Consider the following 17,064-nt stretch of genomic DNA (forward strand, 5'->3'; position numbering starts at 1 on the left):
TACATATGTACATTTATCCGACGTTCTTACCGTGAAGGAAAACATCGAAATGCAATCTGCACATATCTGTGAAGAAATTCAAAGATATCTGTGCAGTCAACCAAACCGTACTTGGCCAGCGTGGTTGACTATGGCCTAGTCACCCTTAATTTAGGCTCCGAGCCTCTCGGTGGGGACGTATAGTGTTCTGATGATGACTGAACGTATTCTCATTTTTGTATTCAAATGAAACAAGGAGGTTACATATTCTTAAGTTATTTTGTTTTGGATGAAAACGAGCAAAAGTAAGGTAAATAGTAAGAGGTCTGTCAGTGTTCTTAAAAACAAAAGCGCGATTGAACAATTTTTGTTTGTTTTATCGTTGGTTTCTGAGACCAAAATACTGGTATAAAACATATCGTCATCCCTCTCATCATCTTTGACAAAACAGAAATAACAATATGTTTTATATCGCGATTTTGGTGTCAAAAATCAAAGATAAAGGTTTGTGACTACATCTTTAGTTCGTAGGCTTTAATAATGTAAAGCTTAAAAACTCGATGCTACAAATATTACGAATAATGAATTTATAACATTCTCTTTTTAAATATGAATAAATGAAATTGTTTGTAATAATTTTCAATAAAAATTTACACCAATTAGTTGACTCCTAAACATTATTATTACTGGCAACAGCGATCATCGTGTACATAAACAAACAAGAAAAAAAAACAAAACGATTTGACCCGACCTTTTGTAGGCGCCGTCGAGAGATGTGAGACCAGAAAGGACTCGAAGATGAAAGGAGACGGTTAATTGAGTAAACCATACGAGTGAAAGGGTTAACAGATGTTGTAATTAACACAAAGATCTTGCCGAAAAAGGTTTTTTATTATTTATATTTCAATTCTTCGGGTTCATTTGTTTTAATGTTCCGACTTTTCTCGGGTTAGTCGAGTAAAGAATTGGTCTTTTGAATGTGATTACGTTGGAGGTGATACCCAATTAGTTTTTTTAATAAACAAATTGGGTAAACGATTATATGAACACCACTTTTGAATATCAGATTATTGAATGACAGTAATAGTAAAAAGCTTCAAACAATCTAAAAGCTTCAAAGTTCCCTTCAGCGGTTCATAAAACTGTTTGTAATACTTCAATAATAGTATATATAAATATTATATTTAGATATTTCTAATCTGAACTTATGCTTTAATATAGGCAGTATACAAAATACCCTTAATCTTTAATCAATATCGGGTTAATTTAAAATAAGCTTCAAAACAGAAAGGTTATGTTTGATTATTCGACATTTTGATATAAAACATATATTTATTCATTTTATAATAGAAAATATCTCTCTATAGCACTATAGAGTTACAGATAAATATTTAAGCTTAGTTTCAAATCGTGTAATGGTCAAAAAGTTCCAAATTCTGTAAGCTATAAAGCTTTGTTGGCCACACGAGCCGCGCCGCCCGTGCGCCTCATCGACCGGTTAAGGCCACTTCATTGGATCAATTGACCGTGTCGGCGGCTAAATTGTTTTCCAGAAAACTTACAATATACCGAACGAACTCTCGTGACCCCGTGGGAGTGGGCGGCCGCCTTTCGAAATGTCTAAATTCTTTTTATACCTACAACCGTTACGCATCATCGGCCGCTGTCAAGTACACTGGCTACGGATGTCTGTACTCGCATGTTATTATTAAAAAGAAAATAAATACGCAAGATCCTATCATTCTATTGACATCAACACCTACAAGCTAGAAACAACTGCTGTAGTGATAAATAGCAAACTATTTTAGTTTTTAGTCTAATATTGTTAATTACAACATGTATATTCAAACTTTTCTTTTTCATTGCAGGCTCGGCCGGCGGCTAACTATAAAAGGAGCAGTAGAAATCCCTCAAGATTACCCGAATTCAATCCCCAAACAACAAACCCGGCAACCTGAGTTTCACAGATCCCTTTGGGCCTCCCCAGTCATCGGACGGGGGGGGCCCGTCGACCCCGCAGCCCGCGATGACCACCCAGGAGGCACTGGAGCACCAGCACCACCACCTGGGAGGCTCGCAGACCCCCCACGACATCTCCAATTCGGCCAATTCGACCCCAACTAATGTATCCTCTAAATCCGCCTTCATAGAGTTACAGCAACATGGCTATGGACCGTTTAAAGGCGGATACCAGCATCCCCACCATTTTGGAAGTCCGGGGGGACAACAAAACCCCCACGAGGCGTCCGGGTTCCCCAGTCCTAGGTCATTAGGCTATCCCTTCCCTCCTATGCACCAAAACACTTATGGTTATCATATAGGGTCCTACGCTCCTCAATGTGCCAGTCCGCCTAAAGATGGTGAGTACATTATTATTTTAATTTTAACTACTTTAACTATTATTTTGTTAAGATGGCATCGTGGGTTTCTTAGACCAACATCTCTGTATAATACTTAGCGTCATCTCTGTCATTATCTTTGACAAAATAAAGATAGCAACACGTATTAAACGGAGGTTTTAAAACCTGCTTAAGCTCTAGTTATTTAAGTCCATTACCTTCCTTTTCTATTTGACAAACAGAGATAGCAATATTCAATTTGGACACAAGTGTTGTTAGAGAAAAGTTACAGCCACGTGTCACAAAATATTTATTATTCACACATTTTGTTTGCGTCATCCCTATTTATTACCGTAATATTCTTATGAAATTGTGTAAGTTTTTTTCTTTTTCTTTTTTCCTTGTCCACCCCACTATTATGACATGATCGATATAAGAAATTACTTTGATTTCAGAGGTGTGAAATTACGACTTTTTATTGGGGACTATTTTGACATACGGTTAGATGTTGTATTTTATACTAGCTGTCGCCCCCGCTACCGTCCGCGCGGTGTTGACAAAACATTAGTAGCCTATGTGTTCTTCCAGAATATGTTCTACATATATGCCAAATTTTTATAAAGCCGTACTGGAGATATCTTTTCACAAACCATCCATCTATCCATACATTCGCATTTATAATATTAGTAATATTACTTACATAATATACCAGCAACTCGCTCGGGCTTTACACGAAGTACCATCTTACCTTAAGTTAAGGTACCGTATGTAACTAATGTGAACTAGGTACAAATAAAGAATGATTTTGAACATTTCTCTTGCCAATTTGTTAAAAGTGTTTAAACTATATTTTTAAGTAACTTCCAAGTGACATGGAGTAACGTCATAATACTGTCGACGCGGTGATATGGTTGAAAAACGCGTCATGCTTGAATGTTTGATGAAGCTTCCTCGCCTATAATTTTACCCTGTGTGAATTCTTTGACACGTCACGTAACCGTTATGACGCATCAAACTTTAATCACAAAGTGATGGACAAACTTTGCAAAAGATTGTCAAATATATTGAGAATGTATTCCACACTATATGAAATGTTTGGCCTTGTTTATAAAATACTAGTTGTCGCCCGCGACTTTGTCCGCGCGGAACAAAAGAAAAATGAATTAACAGCCTATATGTTCTTCCAGACTATGTTTTACATCTCTGCCAAATTTCACTGGGATTCGTTCAGCTGTTCTGGAGATAGCTTGTAACAAACATCCATCCATCCATCCAAAAATTTACATTTATAATATTAGTAATATGTGTGCAAAGTGATTTAATTTTTATAGAACGGACATTAGAAACATTTTCCGAGTAGCGTTAATTAGATAAAATAAGACTTGGTTTAAGGTTTGGTTTATCTGTCTTGTCCAAGTTAACAGGCTTTGTCAGATTAATTGACATGAACAGTTATTTTAAACATATCAAAGATTTGTATACATTTGTAGTTATGTCTGACAGTTGGTTTTGAGTAATTAAAGCAAATATCGTTAACAGTTTCTTTACGGAGATTTAAATTGAAGATATCAATTCGGGTCGGTCAAAATTAATTTTAATTATAAACTCCGCGTCGTAATTTTCAATTTATCGGACGTGTCACTTCGATTTGAGATAAGAATTAACTGAACTACACAAAACTGTGTCAAAGTTTCCGTATACACTTCTAAAATTGATGTCGTGTGGCCGAATCGCGGACAGTCGTAAGAAAAATAAAATAAAACATTTCGACACGCGAGCACTAAGTAAAAACGCGCAGAGTTTTTTTTTATGCTGACCGTTAATATCGTGTAGAGGAAATTAAACCGTAAATTTATGCCTTCCGACATACGTTTCCTGCTCAACGTGGAGAACGGCAAGGTCGCTTTTCCAATGCACGCTGTATCATAGTTTCCCAAATGTATCGTGATTTCTCCTAGTTTTCCCGTTCAACGAAGGCCGTTGGTTTTAGTGTTTTTTTTACTTTATGTAACATCGGTAGGAAACTGTTTTTCAGTTTTTTATTTCTTAGGATTAGCTCTGCGTATATTTTTTAGTATTATCGTTGGATTAGCGTGATAAGAAATAATAAATTCAGTAATTAGAGGTCGAATGTGTTCTTTCGTTTCTTATTCATGACCAATTTGTGCGCTGGAGAGACATGTGCGGACGTTGCGAAACAATTCCTTTATAAATTATTGACCCGGCGGCTGTTGTCTTGTTTTATAACTTCATTGACTTTCTTAGATCGCATCACATTTGCACGCGAAGTTTTTTAGGTTATGTCAAACAGGGTTGTATTTTGACGTGGAACAAATATCGTTGTTTATTTATAAGTCAGCTATAGTAATAAATTTATTGTTTCTAGCTTGTAGCAGTACAAAAGCATAAATAATAATATAGTTATTATTATTAGTGAGATTTTAGTTTGTTGAGGGAAAAGAAGGCAACGCATCTGCAATTTCGCATGTATGTATATGAGCAATGATTGCGAGCGCTATTTCGGCAATTTCAGGTGCCCACTTACTCGTTTGCCACCGTATAATATAATTCATTAGTTTATATTTCTTAGTATTATAATATTATAAAAGCGAATGTTTAATTGGATGGATGTTTGTTAGAAGGTACTTCCAGAATGGCTCGATGGATACCGATGAAATTTGGTACACATATAGAACATAGTCTGGAAGAACACATACTTATTATAATTTTTTAATTCTGCGCGTACGGAGTCGCTGATGAAAGCTAGTCTAGGCTAATTCCAAATATTATCGTTACTCATTTCATTATTATGTAATATTATTTTAACAATATTTTTGTCTAGATGCTTTTATTTTGGTCACATTAAATTTTAATTTGGACTATGCTAAAGGGTGTCATAAATCTAGTTAACAGTAGGGGCATTAAGTAGGTTAGTAAAACAGTTAATTCTATAATAGGTTAAGGTCCATTGGTATTACAAAATGTTCGCTATGTATTTGTACGTTTTTTGTTATCTTGTTTACATGATATCCTATTACCATTGATGGTTTTTTGTTTAAATGTCACCTTGGTTTAACTTAATATAATAGAATTGAAAAAAGAATGAATTTCCTTATAAGAAGTAACGTATCTATGAATTATTTATATTGTTAGTTGGTAGAAATAGACTTATAAGGTTTTCCATTTGCCTGCAAAGATTGCATATTTAAAAGAACAGGTTCCTTGGTTTGCGCCACAATAGACGAGGATAGAATCGATGTTTCATTCATTGGCCAATTTTCCAAAAACTCATGCTAAAAAGTCGTATAAAAATGGGATTTGACCTAAAATTCATTTTTTTTCCCAACTTTATTCTTGTTGGAGTAGTATTTTAATCGAGTCAATTTAATTATAAACCAGCTGTTTCTGATATAAGATATGACTAAGTAATGAATATATTTCTAACTCTCTTTCTCGGCCGTAAGTCGCCCACTGCTGGGCATAGGCCTGGGCAAAGATCGCCACGATGACCGGTCCTGTGCTACCTGCATCCAGGTCCAGGTTATTTCTAACTATAATATTAAAAATGTAAAACTTTAGCTAGACGTTTTTGAAAGAAATTCCAGAATGACTCAATGTATCCCGATGAAATTTTGCATAGATGTAGAACATAGTGTTGAAGAACACATAGGCTTAGTTTTCTTTACTCTTTTTTTTGGATTGAGTCGTGTGAAAAAAATAATATAAATAATATTGAATTATTATAATTCGTAGTCATCAGTAATATTCAGTCATGCGAAGTGGTCATCCTTCACAAATTTAACAAACTAAAGAATGCGTTACGTAATATCGTTAGGCTAACTTTTACTCTCTTGCCTTGATGCTATGTTGCAAGTCAGTCACGCAAACATCACCGGCCTATGAAGATATATCTTTGAAATTCTTAAAGAACACGAATAAATACTGCGTGATTTTAAATTTAGTCGTCATCAGCTCACTACACGTCCCCACCGAGGGGCTCGGAGCCTACCTATTATAACTGGTAAATTTAGTATTATAACCTAATTAGAAGACTGTCGGAACATGAATTGTAGTTACCAGGGTTTCATAAAGATTAGGAGATTAAAAATCGGTAAATATAAGCATTGTTTGGTTGCCAGAATGAGGTGTCTTGATTGGTCATTTACCAGGACTTCATAAAACAGAATAGGTATATTTTAATGTTACATAGTAAATATTGATATATATAGTTATAAAGTATACATACAATGCACAGATCAACTAATGTTAGACTTATTTATTATGACAAATAGCCACAGGTTAATCTTATGTTTTGTGTTTACACTAATATACATTTAATTACCTCATATTTGTTATCCAATTAGGACGTTTGTGTCGAGCTTTATTGTGGTGAAATATACGGTTATTTTTTGTTGGTTTAAAAAAAAATGTCTCACAAGACTTTTGAGGGCTCTATTTCATTTGCTAATCACTTAGCTAAGTGTAACTTGTGTGCGTCTTGGTTGTTTATCCGACAATCCTACTAATATTATAAACTTTTGGATAGATGGATGGTTGTATGGATGTTTTTGGCGGTATCTTCAGAATAGTAGCATAGATGTCGCCGAAATTTTGCATAGAAGTATATATTCTGGAAGAACGCAAGACACTGGTGTATATATTCGGAAACATGACAACAGGGCTGAAAAAATATCTAAAAAAAAAACAAGCATCTGTTTTTCTACCACAGATATCCTAAATAAGCCATAACTACGTAATGCAATAGAAAAAAACAGAAACAAAAGAGTACCGAACAGGCCATTTATCACCGTTTAAAAGAACATACCGACACGTAGACTCAGAATATTTCGTCAGGCACTTTGAACCACCATACCATGTTCATTATGGTCGCGATACTGGGAATCGCAACATGGTGTTCGCTAAATTTTGCGAAAACATACATGAAATGCCATTTTACAGTGCTAATTATTTTATACCATTTTTAAGTTAAGAATATATAGACGTCTACGCTATATTTTGCGTGTGTATTATAGAATATTATAAGTTAATATTGGATTGTTTAAAGTAGTAGTGTGTCACTGCTGTTAAGTGTTATATCAGTAGATTTTCACTCAAACCTATTCCAATTAATATAAAGTTAGGCAAAAATAAACAATAATATTTGCTTATTAACTTCATGATTTATTTGAAGTCCTATAAGTACCCATAGTTTCTTGGCTATGTTTAGTAAATTGTTTGCTAGTTTTCTAGCTTTAAGATCACATAGCAACACTAACTGATAGTTGTTTAAAAAAAAACCTACAAAAACAACAACTTTCTTCAACAGCATGGTCAATAAATCATAGGAAATCGACGAGCGAGACGTGTTTTACTCGTTGTACTATTATTTGCATACTAATATATCCGTAAACTGAAGAAATCAAACTTGTAGCCCTCCAATAGAAAGCCATCGGACAACTGTTACCGAATGGCCGGAGGTCGAAAGAAATCTATAATAATATGTTATTCCTTCGTTTTAATTATTGCCTTACGTTAAAATTTTAACGTTTTTCGTAGAAAAACTCTCGCTACGAGCGTACGGCACGCGTGTGGTACAGTCGGCTTGACAAGTGCTTTGTCCTTATATCTAATTATAAACGTCTATGATTTTTTTTTAAATTAGTAATTCTATTTGATGCCGCTCTTTTGATTGGTTCTATTAATACTTGGTGTAAACTAATAACACATTTGTAACTGAGGAATATATAGTTAATGTATGAAGAATAAAAAGAAATGGACAAGGGACTTTAGTATTGTTTAAATATAGCCTTTGCTACTAATAATAGATTAAAAGAATTATGAAACTAAGTTAATAAATTTGGATCTTTTAAAACTACATAAAAAGATTTCTTATACGTTAAGACAAGAAAAATTTCAAACATTGCTATATACTTTTAAAAGTTACAAATCACTTTTTTATGTGACATTACATTCTCTTCAAAATAAGAATTAAGATTGGGATCAGATTAGAGTCAAAAGGGTTCCTAAGGCGAAGAATACGGCACACCCCTAAGGTTCTACGAGGTCATCACTGGTTCCAAAATAGACATATTTTGAAGTACAGTTAGCAACAAAATGTTTGTGAATAAAATTAAACATTTTAATAATTAGATATTCAAATATTTTAATCGCTGAAACTATTTATTAGTTATTAATTCAGTGTTCACATATTAAATAAATGTTGAATAAAGTCAGAAAATATAGGAAAAAAATAAATCATATGATTTTACGTAGATCATAGCTTATATGCTGATGTTCCCTTTTATATGTATATTGTACCTAGTGTTTTAATGGTTACCAAGAGCGACCCTTAGTGTAGATTTAGTATCAATCAGTACTATAGGTATAAGTAATAAACCAAGTCTGAATGCGGTAAGATTTGCAATGTACTCGTATAAAAGATCATACGTCAACTGAGTCGACTCATTCACAATTTTATAACAATAAAAAAGAACTAAAATAAGTTAATTAGAAGCAGAGAAAGTAATTATAGAATTAAATTCGATCCTCTTAAGACTATACCGCGAGCTTCGGGAGATGTTTTTTTGTTCTTCGCTACAAAACGCCCGTTCGTCAGCTTCATCTCATCGGGTTAAGTAGAAGAGAGATTTCTGTTTAAACGATTTATAATTACGGTTTATTTTATACTTTATTTACATATTAACGGACAAAGACGTCATGAATTACAGTGTAGTTTAGTGAGTAAATTTATCCACCATTTTATAATATACTAATAAGTTTAGTGTCCATTTTATATGTCTTATTAAGGTGATGTTGATGACAAAAATTTCGTCGTCAGCTCTTGTCACCACCGTAGGGTTCGAGGCTACCCAAATCAGGGGAGACAAAGTCTAAGTCAACCATCCTGGCCCAGAGCAGGCGCCTTGGTTGTGTAGGTTGCATCACGATGTTTTACTTCAACGTAAAAGCGTTATTTTTTCACACATCAATTTGGTGATCGATTAATATAAAATTGCGAATGAATCGTCCGTCTGTCCCGGTCGTCTACACCTCGTCGGCGTAACAGAAAGTGTTTTTTATGCCGATGGATAAATGTTTTTCAAGAAGGGTTTTTATTGTTTTTTTACATGCCTCGTTTTGTGCTCGGTTTTTCGGTAGGCGGACTCTGGGCGGAGCGGCCGAGCAGCCTTCAGAGATGGGCTTACAATGTACAGATGTTAAATATTCACTTTCCTTAAACTTAACACTTTCTTAGTGCCTTATTAAAAATATTTTATCTTAATATTATTGAGATTTTTGATAGAATTATTACATTATCAACAATTTCAAACACTAGTACTTAAAAGTGAAAAAAAAATAAAAAAAGTAATTAAAAAGGTTATAGTTCGAATGTCTTAAAATATCGCATCGTATAATCTTAATCTTAGTTGGCATGGTAAAAATCAAGTTTTTTTTACCTAAATTATAAATGTAGGTAATAGATATTTCTAGGCTTATTTTAGTTATTTAAATGTAATCACAAAATCAAATATTTATGTATGCGACTGTACCTTTATAACAATACATTGGAAAGTGTAAAATTAGATAATAGTCGAAACAATTAAAGATTTTACGCAAATTAAAGTCAAAGCGAAAAATAATTATTTATATCTTCTTTTTAGTTTTTAGTTGACCTTATAGTTTTTGTGATACGCGTATATACTGGTTTTTATTAATTCGATTACCGTTACGTAAACAAGAAAGACAAGTTTTTAATTATTGTATAAGAGAAAAAAAACCAGCCAGCAACAATTTTTTAATTTAAATATCAGTACTTAGCTTCAATTACAACATTACATTTCAAATTAAATCTTAAAAAAAACTAATTCAATTAATAAAATCAAATGATAGTATAATATGTTTTAGTATTTGTACACGAATAGGCGGTTTATGATTGAAAAATTATCAAGATTTAAAAATCATCAAATAATTAATAATACCGATAAATAAATAAATAAAGTACATCACTTGTAAACTATCGACAACTCGGTAAAGTAACATCACTACTTCTCAGGGGTGTGTCCGTACCTCGGGCCCTCAGCATTGTTTTGTCTGTCTGTCTGTCGGATGCCGACATGCGTATGTGAATACATGTTCTTGTATACACACATATAATTTTTACACAACTCATGTCATGGGAAACTGGCCTTAGAAAGACTATCTAAACGCTTCAAAAGTACTTTTTTTAATATAAAAATAATACTATAAGTTAATAATGTGTTAAAAAGGCAAATTAAAACTATATAAAACTACGTTCGAAATTCAAATCTTTGCCGGCCAAGCGTGAGTGGTGATTTCCCGCGATATGCAAAATTGTTTGCTAACCCGAGCTCGTTTATCAAACACTGGCAAGCACAATACTGCCTTTATGACTCTTATTACCGTGCTTGAAGTGACGTGATAACTGATTTCATGTGTAAAACCTCTTTGCGGAATTCGATCCGTGTAACACACACCATACAAACGCTAGTGTGTAATGTTTTATAATCTGTAATACACATGTCAATTGTTTTGCGTAAACATCGAAGCGTGACGTCCTTTGTCTTGTAAAGTTTTATGTTTGAATAAAAAAAAAACATTTATGGCATCATAGTCTGTCAATATTATTTCGCGTTACTTTTTATTCATATATCATGAACTTGAAAGTATTTTGTAAATGTCATTTTAACGACATGTTGGAATGAAAAGGTATTACAAAGTAAAATATGATATTATTGCACACAGCAATAACGATCTATTTTTTGACATGTGACAGTGGGACCTGTCAGTTGCGACGTTTGATTAGCAATTCGACTGCACTCTATTTGACTTGACCATTGTAAATACTTTTTGTCGATAACAGAACAGCCGTTGGGCTATCATGTAATATTCAACAAGCTTAATGTATTTAGGAAAGAATAACTTTTTAATATCACATGTGACATCGCCTTAAAAAAATCACTTACTCTATTTCAGTAGAGCCTTAATCAAAACAAATTTAAATGAAAAAAAAAAATGTTCTAAATTTGAATTTTATATTATAAAAAGCAACATGGCACCATAGATGAATTTCGTGGAACGTTCTAAATTTGAAAAAATAAAAAATATGTTATCGACATATTCAGTTCGGATACTCGACTGGCATCGCCAAAATCGGCGGGTGTCGGTCTGTTGGTCTTGCGGCGATCAGATACGGCGATACCGAGGCAGTAATTACAAGTTACCACTGACTATTATCAAGTAGCGACTCGCTTTCATATATTTCACAGAATGGATGGCGCAGCCTTCACGAGCTGTATCGTATGGCTCGTATATTTATTTTATAGATTTATTACATCGTTTTGGGTTCGTTGATTTATTACGCGGGGTGTGAGTGCTGGCCGAAAATGTTTGCTGCGATATGTTACTGTTTGAATTTAGAACATAATTTCAAACTGTTAATATTTAAACTCAGTTTATAATGAGTTACAATATTCAATTAGACAGATAGAGGAGGAAATATTTAATTCATGAACAATTAATTAATTACAATCGAGGTCTTTTGATTTTAAAACTAAAAAGAAATCAGATGTTACCTTCAATCATTAAAAAGACTGTAAATTTAATTTACAATGACACATCTTACTAATATTATAAAATTGAGTGTTAAGATGGATGGATGGATGTTTGTTTTAAAGTGTCTCGAGAATGACTGCATGGATCTCGCTGATATTTGGCATTTTTATAGGATATTATCTGGAAGTAAAAGCAGGGTATTAATTAAGTTTTTTTATTCCTTGCGTATGGAGTTGTGAGCGACGAATAGTAATTGAAAATTATAATAGTATTTTTAAAAAAATGTTTTTAATTATATAAAGTACCAATTTATCCAAACTTCGCTTTCCGTCTCGTCTTTATTTTAGGAAGTTATTACTCTATTTTTACGTAACCTAGAACTGCGAACGGCAAATGAATTCAACACGCCAACAATATTTCATGTTACATTCACGCGTTAAGCGATGCTATAAGTAACACTTCTATTAACATTTTTAGCGCATTTAGCGTCTTTTTAGCGTTCACAATTTAAACATATCTACACCGAATACTTCTAAACTTAAATATTTCTTAACTTAATAAAGTAACTTGATGATTAATAAATATGTAATTATTATTGTAATTAATTGAATAATTGCCTTCTTTACGTTTATATTTTGAATACATGTTTTAACTAATCCTTTTAAAAGTCTTGTTTATATGTTAGCAAATTATAACATAATTATAGATATAAGTAAAGATAATTTGGATTAGATTTTTTGTTCCTGTTCCTCTTCTCTATACAATTTTAAACAAAGTGTATCGAAATCTTATCTAGTTGGTAAAATTCATCTATTTATTTTTCTATATTTTTTTATTATAACTTATATGTTTTTTTAACTATTTATTTTTGTTGTAGAAAAATGTGGTCTCTCCGACGACCCCGGTCTACGGGTGAACGGGAAAGGAAAGAAGATGCGCAAACCACGCACCATCTACTCCAGTTTGCAGCTGCAGCAGCTCAACAGGAGGTTCCAGAGGACGCAGTACCTCGCATTGCCCGAGAGAGCCGAGCTCGCGGCGAGTTTAGGGTTGACTCAAACACAGGTAAGTTATTATCGAAATAAACTATATCAGTGTAAACTTCTTTGTTTAAACTTTCATCAGACATTTTTATAAACTAATTGAAAACGGCAACAATCACGTAGTTCAATAAGTTTATAGTGTAATACGTCAGTGTAGCCATTTTTAATTAGTTGATTACTATTTAAATGTTTTTCATAATTCGAGGGTTTTTATGACTGATTTTAATTCAATGGTGCTAAATATAATTAGAAACGGGGCTAGGCGAAATAGAACAAATAGACTAGCCTGATTGAAGCAAAATAACCACGCTTTCTTCGCTGCTTTGTGAAAATTTCTTTACGAATTCGATTTTGGCACACTTAGAGACATTATTAGGTTACTAAGAAAGGCACTTAGCTTAGATTTTTGACACTACTTAACTTAGATTACTTAACGTAACTATTTGGTAGTTAAACTATTTACTAGTATAGTAAGTAACAATAACATTAGGTATCTTTTTGAATGTACGATAAAAAAGGCAGTACCAGCGGCGTTTATCCAGCATAGTAATTATGTCACTGGCCCAGTAATTAGTCGACGAGTGTGTTCGTTCACTTAGATTTTTTTTCTTCACCACCTATTTAAATCTATGTGCAAATAAAATGAGACTCTAATTTAATGGCATTAGAATAAAAAGTTATACGAATATATTCGAAACTACAGTTGATTGTGGAAGGGTGTTATTAAAAGACATTTTTTTTTTAATTTCTGTCAAACACAAGTTGGTTTCTATGTTGTAATTATTTTCTGTTGTGTTTTGTTTTTACGCGTAGGTATTCGTTAAAGTGGGTTCAAACTAAGGACATACGAAACATTAGTTATGTCTCTTTTTAGGGTTCCGTACCTCATAGGAAAGAAACGGAACCCTTATAGGATCACTTTGTTGTCCGTCTGTCTGTCAAGACACTTTTTCTCAAAGACGCGGGAAGATATCATACTGGAATTTATTTGAATGAATGATAGTTTCATGAGGAAAATTGCTAATGATTTATTTTGCACATAAGAATAAAATAGCTTTTAATTTATATGAAATTTAAATGTTAAATTTAATTATTTATTATGTTGACCACATACTGTGAAACAAGATTTTTATGTACAAAAAGGTGTTAGTTACAAAATTCTAGATTGCAGATTCAAAGAAATTTATTACAATTACAACTTACGTTAATTGTTCTTTGAGGTCATTTATTCGTGTTTAAAATTAAATAAGCTGTTCAAATTACGGTTGGTTTTTGAGATCACAGTCTCTATATATAACATATCGCCATCCCTGTCATTATGTTTGACAAAACAGATATAACAATATGTTTCAAATTTGAATTTCGGTCTCAGAAACATACGGTTAGTCATCTATACTTATATAATAAATTTTACTACTGAAAAATACAATAAACAATCTAAGCGCCATGCCTATTATACTACGATAATAAAAAAGCTGCATTACGACGGCCATTTTCTCTCTTCCCGTCAATGTTTCCCGCCAAGCGAGCACAGATAACAACAAACTATCGGCCGATTGGATTCATTCGTAACAGATTGATTCGTCATGTGTCGCCGTGTAGAATGAATAATCGTTATCACATACGTTCCGACGGACTATCCGTGAGACAGTGCGACCATAGACTTTGTAATATACAGACATGTCTAAACGTCACACATAATTTTGTTTCTTTTTTTTATGATATTTATTTTTAAGTAAAAATCGATTTTTAATTATTAATAACTAGATACAGCACTCGAATTTGTTCGCACGGAATTAAAGAAAACTTAAAAAGTAGCCTATGTGTTCTTCCAGAATATGATCTACGTCAGTGAGACATTTCATAAAGATCCATTGTGCCGTTCCGTATATACCTTCAAACAAACATCCATCCATCCATTCAAACTTTTGCATTTATAATATTAGTAAGAAGTGAGATGAGTCAGTTTTTTCGTTTATTTATAATTATTCTCTAGGCCGCCAAAATCAGCTAGATTTGTCTTTCCCTATCAACATGAAAAGGTCACTTTTTTTTTCTTTTAACTTAAAGGGTGTTAACCTTTATTTGAAATACATCGTTGGTTGCGTATACTTTTTGCTTGTAATGTAAGACAGCTGGGTCAAGTCGTTTCATGGTTAGTAAAATAAAATAATTGCACTATTATATCCTAGATGCATATCATAAATGTAAACTAAAAGTGTCATTGGAACTTAGTATTATTAAAAACTTAGTAAATTTCTTCAGTAAACGTAATTAAAAAATAATAAAATTAAAGTAATTCAAGTTACCAACGACTTTAAAGTTTAATAATACTATTAAATATATTGTTCTGCAGTAATGTATGCAAAATTGTAAATTACCAAGTAATTTACGATTTAAAAAGTTAACACTTTAATTATGTTATTTAATCTGTTAGATGAACTTAAAAATATAAAGTGGAAAGTAAGATTTAAATAACTGATTTACTTACTAAAGATAGAACCAAATCCAGTCAGTCAGTCGATCTGTCAGATCCACTTTCTATATAAATATAATTTTTTTATCTAACAGTGGTAGAGCCCGCTTTAACATCTTCGCACGAATCGGCCCGATTCGTCCGGTGAAATACCACGACCACACGAACCACACGAAGCAATTCCGCGTTTCGTCTGATGAGTGTGTGTCCCGGAGGCCTAATTTAGTCCTCTTTCCCTTCCCATCCTTTTCTTTATAAGGAAAGGATGGGAAGTGGAAGTGGACTTTACCGATGAGAGGATGCATGGAAAGGGAAGATATTTTCTTTCTGTGCATCCTATCCTCCGTCGATTAAAGGTAGACAACGCATATGCCATTGCGTATGTCTATGGGAAGCAGTCACTTTGCTATTTCAGCGATTTCAGGTGGCCGTCGCTCGTTTGCCACCTTTTGATATAAAAAAAAAATACTTACACAATTTAACTTCCAAATTTTCAAAATACGTGTTATAAAGTATCTATAATATTTAATACAAATCATAGTTCCTCTAGATATGGATGGATTGTACATGGATACTTACTGCCATGTTATATTAATGCCGTGTCTATCATTTGTGAAGACTGCGCCCAGTAACGGTATAAAAAGTAATTCTGAGTTAATTTTATTATAATTTAATATTTCTCAGTTATTGTCTGTATGCCGCACTTTGATGAGCCCGCGTCGATTCTCTATAGTGTTGTGTAGGAAATTTATCGATATTTATTGATATACGATATCGATTGATTAAGAATAATTGTAAAGAGTATGGACCTCTTGACTCAAGTCTATATCTAGTACCGGATGTACCGGGCGAAATTAAGAAAATAGTCTAAGCTACTCTCGCATACATACAAGTCCAACCGTTTCGACTTTTACTTGCAATAAGCGCATATTTAGGGACATACAGTAAAAATGTTTTTTCTTCAAAACTAACACAAATTCGTTAAGAAAATATAATGTTTTTTTGATATTACATACAGACACTCTAATTTAACTAATTGTATAAATATAGACAATAGAAAGTTTTGCTATTTCTGTAAAACCCCAGCGAAACCTAGACAAAATTTAGGGTCACAACCACTTATAGCTGACTAAGGAAGGATTCACATAAAATACGATAATTGAAATATAATTTTTAATTCTATACCTGCTAATAACTAGTCTAAGAATACAAATACTAAAAAGCTATATGTAGTTTTTGGTAAAAAAATATTCAAAATTAAATTTTTATCGATAAGATGTCTCTTTACTACTGAATCGTACATTTCTATCGCTCGATTCGATTTCATATTAAAAGTGGGTAAAAAACGTAATAGAACCTCGACTGACCCTCTCTTTCTCGCACGCTCTGATGATCTAATCGGCAGATGGGGAGCTTTATTAATCAAGTACACTAATTAAAGAATAATCAACCCTATCCCATTCACAATAAGAGTTATTAAAATGTTAAGAACATAAATCTTTAGATTTGTTAGGTGCATTTTACGATCTATTGTTTATTCTGCAATTCCCAGTAAGTACTGTGGTTTTGTTGCATCTTTTTTTAATAGTGAAATCATTAACGGATTAAGCATATAAGGTCAAATTCGTTTAAGAAAAAATTGCACGTTTGATTG

At 33.0% G+C, this 17,064-nt stretch overlaps 1 protein-coding gene across 3 annotated transcripts in view; it reads left to right on the forward strand.

The window, feature by feature from the left end:
- The window catches only part of Dll (homeotic protein distal-less), a 90,248-nt gene that overhangs the window by 13,120 nt on the left and 60,064 nt on the right, over positions 1-17,064 (forward strand). For all 3 annotated transcript variants that reach the window (XM_013321814.1, XM_013321815.1, XM_013321816.1), the window contains exons 2-3: positions 1,848-2,339; positions 12,769-12,956. In XM_013321814.1, the coding sequence (XP_013177268.1) occupies positions 2,006-2,339; positions 12,769-12,956 (522 nt within the window). In that variant the 5' untranslated portion in view covers positions 1,848-2,005. The remainder of the gene's footprint in view (positions 1-1,847; positions 2,340-12,768; positions 12,957-17,064) is intronic.

Source organism: Papilio xuthus, unplaced genomic scaffold, assembly GCF_000836235.2.
Source record: "Papilio xuthus unplaced genomic scaffold, Pxut_1.1 DF825946.1, whole genome shotgun sequence".
Lineage (NCBI taxonomy): Eukaryota > Metazoa > Arthropoda > Insecta > Lepidoptera > Papilionidae > Papilio > Papilio xuthus.